Source organism: Dendroctonus ponderosae, unplaced genomic scaffold (genome assembly GCF_020466585.1).
Source record: "Dendroctonus ponderosae isolate FM_Combo_2020 unplaced genomic scaffold, Dpon_F_20191213v2 Dpon_F_20191213_5, whole genome shotgun sequence".
In the NCBI taxonomy this organism is placed as follows: domain Eukaryota; kingdom Metazoa; phylum Arthropoda; class Insecta; order Coleoptera; family Curculionidae; genus Dendroctonus; species Dendroctonus ponderosae.
The window spans coordinates 8,030,112-8,038,221 of NW_026018715.1; the positions used below are offsets into that span (position 1 = coordinate 8,030,112).

Below are 8,110 nucleotides of genomic sequence, written 5' to 3' on the forward strand. Positions count from 1 at the left end.
TGTATCATTTAATTCGACAAAGGAGACACGGAAGACTCCAAATTAATTTATTGGAAATTTCCTTTTCAACATTATACTTTTTATTAAAACGAAACTGAAAAAATCGTCAGACTTCACCCCGAACGACGGTACTCAACAAACACACTCACAAGAAATAATCAAAAAAGCACAGTCAAATGTGCGTTTACTATTCTTTCATCTTTCTATCGATTCTAAAAGTGTATAAAACTACTGCATCTTTCTAAACAATCATTCTATGATTCTGGCTAACTGCAATTGTTGCAATCAACATGTTTTAGAAATCGATGCAACAAAACATAAAAGGAAATAATAAAAAACATCAACGACAGAAGCTAGTTAAAAAATCATGCGTACCTGAACCTGCTCAGCGTGTCTATGAACGAACCCATGTCGCTGATAAATGGGTTCCCTTTGGATCTGCTGTTCTCGTTGCTGGTGTTGCTGAGTATTAAGAGTAACATGTGGCTGAACGGCCGGAGTTGGAGTTGGAGTCAGTTCTTGTGATCGGTCCGCTAAAAATTAACAGAAGAAAAATAGTTACGACTGAAAAAACAGAAATATCAAAACATAATAAAACGAAACCCGAGAGCAAACACAGATTCGAATGTCCATCGGACAATTAGCAGAAAAATTGCTTGAATATTTGAAACAGCAAGAACACGCTATTTTAAATAAATCAACGTTGGAAGCAATAAAGTCACACAGTTCAAAAATCGGGACTAAAACTCTTCTAAGCACTCACCATGTTGTTTATGTTGACTGCAGTCCGTATTATGAGAACTATGGGAATGATGGCTTTGATTGTCTTCACTTTGCTGCTGATGGTCGGAATTTTGTGAATACTGTGATACATTCAGAGCGCTCTCGAACTCGCTTGTTTTTTGGTGGTACTGCTGCACAGGTTCAACCAGCTCCACTTTGCGATGCTTTCCAAACCTACTCAAACGTTTTGATGTCATTTTCAACTAATTCAGTCCAAGTGCAAGTCGATCGTCTCCGGAGCCACATGCTTCATTACCTTACCTAAACATGGAGCCGATCCCTTTAAAAATGCCCGGCTTCTTTTTGCAGGGCTTATTTTTTGTGTCCAACGCGGCATTGAGTGAGGACTGCCTCGGCCCGCCTCTAACGTTCGTAAATCCATCGATCTCGCGTTCTTCCACCGGGCCATCCAAAAGCCAATGTTTTTTCGCACCTACAGTCAACTGTTATTAACAACCCGGAAAACTTCGGGCGGCATCAGAACAAACCCATTTCGTTGCGATGATTCGGATCAACTACTGCAGCCCTAAATGTCTCCTCGCTGCCTCTGCCTCTGATAACTTTCAGGGCCCCCGATGGGCCTCTGTAACTGTATGCGGGGTCCCCTTCTTCTTGCATCTGAATCTGAAGAAAATTATATTTACAAATGTGATTTCTTAGGCATTTTTTAAGTTTGTAAAGTGCACTTTAACTTACCTCTTGGACCATGGTTTGCAGCGACTCCAAACTGGACGATTTCTTCATGCCAAGCGACGGTCCAAGTTCGGCCAGCTTATCAGCATCTAAAAATCGGAGCATTTTCTAATGTGTCCCAAAACAAAATGTGCGTTTACAACTGAAGCATGCATGAATCACAGATGAATTTCTAGTAACGTTATTAAAACACAGCTAAAAGTGAATGCTTACACTCAGGATGTTCTGATGATCGATTCACGCTTATGACTGATTCCACTGAGCCGACTCGCACTATATTAGCTATTACATGGAAATGAGACACAAAAATTAGCCAAACATTGCCACTACGAACAACTGTTAGCACATATACATAATGAAACATTTAAATAACCCTTTATGGCAGGCTACAAATCGTGTAAGCAGTAAAAAATTGCATTTTTCAACAACCCAATACAAAATTCGACTATCAAATAAATTGTTCAGTTAAAAACCCTAATCAATTTTTAAAAAACTTACATTCTTTTTTGATTCTGTCCTCGCGCATTTTCTTGGTGCGTTGGTAAGTATCCGTACTTTTGGCATCCAATGTGGCGTGTCGCTTCTCGGACATGCTTTGCCGTCCAAACGCATCCCTGAAAAACTTTCGTAAAAAATACAATTTCATAGAAAAACATGTGAAACTTTACCTAGAAAACCCTTGCGGGTTTTCCAGACTCAGCTGGCTGGAATACGTTGCATCAGTGCCATGAATAGTTGTTTGGGAAGCTGATTCAGCGCTCTTATCACCCGCCTTGCCATCCGGCTCGTGTTCTTCTCGATTGTGATTTATGTGGCTCGGCTTGTTCATCATATGCACATTGATTCTTTAAAAGAAAAACATTGCAATTCGCAATTAATTATTGGTTGAAATGGACAGCTTTTGTTGCTACCGCACACCAACATTCTTAGTATTAAAGATGCAAAATATTGTAATTTAAACTCTAACTAAAACTTAAGTTTGGAAGTGGATAAATTCTGATTGCTTGGAGCGATTTGGTTTCTGTTTGAAGCGTTATTGAGCCCGATTTGGTCTCTGTTAATCAGTGTTTTAATAAAAATTAAGGCGGCAAATAAAAAACTGCAAAAAATCGGAAAGTAGGGCATGCTCCTAGTTGGATAAAAAAAAGGTTTTTTGGGTCTTAATACCAAAAGTTTAAAGGTAAACCAAATAGCTAGATAAGGTTCTCGAATTTTTCGGCCATCTCTTCCATTAATGGGGTTGTCTCAAAAAAACAACTTTTTGGTCTTGCAGCGATATCTTTTCTGACCTTGGATGAATTTTCACGATCTTGAGCTCATGTTGAAGCTAAACATTCATGAACAATTTAAGAAGAAAATTCGATTTTGCTTCCCAAATGCGCGAGTCTGGAAGATTTACAACTAAGTGAACTATAATTTCAAATATTTCGTTCATTCATGCATACTGGTATATAATTTTTTTTTAAGTCTACTGTGAATTTTTCGCTTCAACATAAGCCCTAGATTTTTAATCAGTTCTAGAGAAACAAATTTGGCTGCAAGACCAAAAAGTTGCTTTTTAGGTCAATCTGTAAATAAACGAGATCCGCAATAAAACCCAAAACTTTTCTTTTTTTCTGTCCAGCTGACCCTCTTTCACTCTGTAGAAACTCTAAAGCACCAATTTTTTCCGAAAAACACACTAATCGAAAAAAAATTGCACTAAATAACGCTTCAAATAGAAATCAATTCGCACGCAACATTCAATATTTATCCAGTTCCAAAATTAGTCGAAATTTGTCACTGTAATTAATGCTGATATTGTTAAGCAGTTTAATAGTGATTTTTCGCTTCATATTTTAACACACTGTGTCTTCGTCGTCGAACCGTCGTTTTAGTTATTTCTGTTACTTCTGCTCAGTCCAAGGTTTTATGCACTCCGAAAGTAACTATTTTAATGTAATTTAAATGTTTTTTTTTCATTTACACAGTCCACCAGAATTTGTGCATGTTCTCGTAAGGTTAAGCATGTAGACAATTTATTGTGAAGGTTTTTACATGTTTATTTTTGCATTGTTTAAATTGCTTTGATATAATAAGATTGTGCCTTGGGTCTTGAATTTGGCGTGTATGTTGAGCCAAGATCCCACGTACACTACAAGTTTCAACTTCCTAATCGAAGGTAAAAATTTTATGGATATCAATTAAATTCTAAAATATTATTTTGTAGTGTAAAACGAAAATTGCACCGACTTTTCCGCGCTTCTTGTCGTGGCCAATGATGTGAGAATTGATAACATTGCAGTGCCAACGGTTTCTAAAGACTTTAAATTATGCACATCTGTATGAAAAATCTGGACAAACTTGTTACAATTCTCGAAAATTATGCTGGTAAGAAAGTGTTTTCGGATGCCGAAGAAATAAGACATAGAGGGTATTTTCGCATACAACTTTTTAAAACTTCTTCAAAATTTCCGGATTTTTCCCCGTTTTAGACCAAATAGTTTATGTTGATGGCTTTTTCTTGTTAGATGTTAAAATTTCGTCATCGGCCATGATTTATAACTCATTAACCAATTGCGGCAACAACTCAAAAGCGCAACTCAACACAGTGTTACCCAGGCCTAATATTCATTAGACACTATCAGTCTTCAGAACTTAATACGCTATTAACATTAATCGCCAAAATGGCATCTTTATGGTATAATAATAATAATAAAATACAGCTTAAAAATACTGCGTAAACACTCAATATACGCGCAATGCAACGACAAAGTCTGATAAAAATAAGGTAGATTCTTCAAATGGAAATAAATCTAAATAAGACAATATGACCAATGAAATTCGACTAAAAAGTACAGCGACCAATGAAATTGTAATGCGGCAACATCAAGTCCACCTTATATTCCAGAAAAGTACGGGGGCCGGTCACATAAACATTTCTTGGATTCTAGGAACACTTCATGCATTAAATTGAACATACCCCCCAATTTACACGTTTGCCCTAGTAACATCGAAAATAGTATATCAGCGTCTCCCCTATATTACGCAAGAGTTTTACAAAAATATTCGAACTTACTGTTGCTGATTTTGAATAGGAACCACTCTAGACCCGTACTCGTCCTCTATCAAGATCGGTTCAGCCGTGCTCAAGTTGACCACAGTGGTGCCGCCCAGACTCCCCAAAGCGCTACTATTCGCTAACATACTGTTACTCCAGGTATCGTGTGTAGCTTTATAGTAGCTCTCGTTGCGTAGCTGTTGCTTACCTAAGAAATAGACAGAAAAAGTCAATACTTTATAGCCGTTTGGGGCGTTTTTTGCGCTTACCAGTTAGCCGCTCTAGCACTGGGTTCCAGGTATGCATGGGACTCAACTGGTTGGGAATCATGCCATTCTGGTGCGGGTTGTAGATGACGGTATTAGTCGACCCGTTGGAAGCGTTTGAGTTGGAATTTTCGCCGGATGGATCGCTCGCTGTGTCTTGGGAGTTGTACAAATCCTGAAGAATTTACAGTTGCTTCAATTGATCAACAACCTGTTATTGCATTCTCACCGGAGATGTTTGAGAAACATTGAGCAAGCTCTCATTGGAGCGATTCCTTGAAGAGCCGGGAGACGAAGCACGTCTGGCGATGATCAGCGTGATGTTTCCAGGCACTGGACCCTCAGTATGCAACATGGCTTTGCGCAGCGTTTCCATTGCGTCGCTGTTCGATTGCTGAAGCAGCGACTTTCCATTGACGTTCAGTAGCTGATCGTTCGTTCTCAGTCTCTTGTCTCTTGACGCGGCGCCCCCATTGATTACGCTTTTTATGAAGATACCCAAATCACCTAGACAAGCAACAGTTGGAATTAATACGACCAAATATGTGTGGCCAATTTTGTTGGTATTTTTTCGCATAAAAATGTACACTTAAATATACAAATGAAGGAGTTAAAAGCAAAACCGCCTAAGCTACAAAAGGTTTATTTAGAGAAATGGATCGTCAAAGGTGTTTACTTTGGAAAATTCTTAGCTTACTTATAAGTTAAAGTAGTTTGTGCTTAAAGAACGATTCAAATTTAGTCCAAAAAGTTTACTAATGGGTGTTTTTTTAGAGGTATAGAACTTTAAACTGAAATAAAGCTCAATAAAATCATGTAAACGTGATGGTACTGGCTTTATTGTACATACTTTCCTGACTGTGTTTCAATTCCAAATCAAAATCAATTCCTGGGTTTCAGTCATTTATTGTCTCTATTTATCAATCAAAATACGTTTCGGTGTATTTTTCCACCATCATCAGTTTTTCTAAAATAACAGATAGTTGAGAAAAAAAATTTTCTAATCTGTTATTTTAGAAAAACTGATGATGGAGGAAAAATACACCTAAACGTATTTTAATTGATAAATAGAGACAATAAATGACTGAAACCCAGGAATAATTTTGATCTGGCTTTATTGAAAATGCAATTGTATGCCTATAGCTTAACTATGCCTATAAAAAAACAGTGAGACAAAATCCGGCAATTTTGTTTATTTACACAACCATTGAGCCAAACACGATTATGTCGACCGCAAATGAACGTAGCGCACGGTGAGTTTGGCGGTTTGAACAGCGATTTTCAAAATAAATTGCCGAATTTTCAATTTGCAAACCTTCACCTGGATTGCTGGCCTTTTGTTTTGTCTTTTTATGCGCCTTTGGCACATGGGGCGCGTCTTTATAAAAATGATGATATATTGATGGAATGAAGGCTAGCAACTTTTGTAAAATCTCCTATTTCTCATAATAAATTTTTAGATTTCTTGATAAAGAACTTCTAAGTTTAAATTAATTACCTACTGGATGCAACATTTTTGACCATGTTTCTGACTGAAAAAAATGGTAAGTTTATTTAGAGAAATGAATCGTCAACGTTTTTTACATTGGAAAATCTTAGCTGCAAAAACTATTATTCAAGAAAATTAAATAAATTTTTAAACGAAAAAGCACGTATTTTTTCCTTTGAATTAAAACAAATTATAAAAAAATACAGAAACGACAAAACGATTTTTTTTAAATATTTGAATAGTTTCCACAAAAATTAATGTTTAGCAATGCAACACCCTACATTTACTCAATCTGACAACAAATTCATGTAATTATTGTCTTGTTCTTAGACATTTTCAATTTGCGAACCTTCAGCTGGATTGCTGGTCGTTTATTTTGTCTTTTTCGCGGCTTTGGCTCATAGGGCAGGTCTTTATAAAATTGATGGTTTATTGGAGGAAATAAAATCGAGCAACTTTTGTAAATTCTCCCGTTTCTCATATTTAATGTTTTAGTTTTTCTTGGTAAATAACCTCCAATTTTAATTTGATTTCTGGATGCTCAACATTTTGTAAGTATTTTTCTGGTTGAAAAAATGGAAAGTCCTCATCCGTTTTTTTTAAAGGAAAACTGATCTGTTTGGTTTTTATTGTATGAAAACCATCATATGTTTCTCCATTTTTTAGTTTGATTTTTTCGTTTTTTGAATTCTTAATATTATTGTTTAAATATTTTGAAATGGATACAAAATCTGCCGTTTTATGAACCACAAATTTCAGCCCGCAATCGGCTATAAAAACCTGAGGGTTTTTCATCTTTAGTTTTTCAATCAGGGCGACGCTTCGATCGCCACCGTGAGAATTATATACATATTTACCTTTGCTATGTTTTTGCTATTCACTATAAGCATATCATTCATTATATTTTTCGGCAGATTTTGTATAAACTGAAATAAAAAAGCGAGTTGGATGCGATTTCTGCAGGTTAAAGCAGATAGCTACTGTGTTCTTCTCTTTTACTCTTTTCGATATCTGTGTTCTTATTATTTAACGCTTTTTTGATTTTCCTTTTATGGACATCTAATTCTACTTCTTCCTTTTTTATGTCTGCATGGGATGCCGAAACTGAGTTGCTCAATTGGTCGCATTTATTACAGAATGTGGATAATGAAGCTTTAAATTAAAATTCGTATTGAAAATATAGCGGTGGTATGACTGCTTCATAGGTATTTCGCCCTCTTACGACGATTTTGAGCTCAAAAATTACTTAGCTCGTTTTATTGGCGAGAAAAACTCATTTTTGTTTTTTGGACCAATTTTGTACGACAAAGTTAAATTTCCGAAGAGAAGCAAGCGACAAGATGAATTTGCACAAAAACCTTCTAAATTCCAGTAAAAACGACGATTGTGAGCTCAAAAGTTACTTAGCTCGTTTCGTTGGCGAGAAAAACACATTTTTGTTTTTTGGACCAATTTTGTACGACAGAGTTAAATTTCCGAAGAGAAGCAAGCGACAAGATGAATTTGCACAAAACCTTCTAAATTCCAGTAAAAACGACGATTGTGAGCTCAACAGTTACTTAGCTCGTTTCGTTGGCGAGAAAAACACATTTTTGTTTTTTGGACCAATTTTGTGCAACAAAGTTAAATTTCCCAAGAGAAGCAAGCGACAAGATGAATTTGCACAAAACCTTCCAAATTCCAATAAAAACGACGATACAAACAATACATCTTCCGAATAAAAGTTAGATAAGTTAGTCGAAAAGCTATCTGGGTTCTGAGAGTATGAATAATGACTCTTGTATCTGGGAAATAACCTAATATGGTCTATTATTATTTTTTGGCATTTTCTCGCACTTT

At 36.2% G+C, this 8,110-nt stretch overlaps 1 protein-coding gene across 2 annotated transcripts; it reads right to left on the bottom strand.

Moving 5' to 3' along the window:
• LOC125504551 (partitioning defective 3 homolog) lies at window positions 1-5,374 on the bottom strand. 2 transcript variants are annotated; one of them, XM_048666746.1, is made up of 11 exons: window positions 5,012-5,374; window positions 4,786-4,957; window positions 4,535-4,724; window positions 2,145-2,321; window positions 1,975-2,090; window positions 1,690-1,758; window positions 1,480-1,565; window positions 1,272-1,407; window positions 1,045-1,216; window positions 764-957; window positions 1-533 (listed from the first exon to the last, which is right to left on the bottom strand). In XM_048666746.1, exons 1-11 carry the CDS (start codon window positions 5,357-5,359, stop codon window positions 358-360), a joined length of 1,836 nt encoding a protein of 611 aa, XP_048522703.1. In that variant the 5' UTR covers window positions 5,360-5,374; the 3' UTR covers window positions 1-357. The 2 variants fall into 2 exon arrangements, with proteins under 2 accessions (XP_048522703.1, XP_048522704.1); XM_048666747.1 differs by lacking the exon at window positions 1,690-1,758.
• Window positions 5,375-8,110: the final 2,736 nt, after the last annotated feature.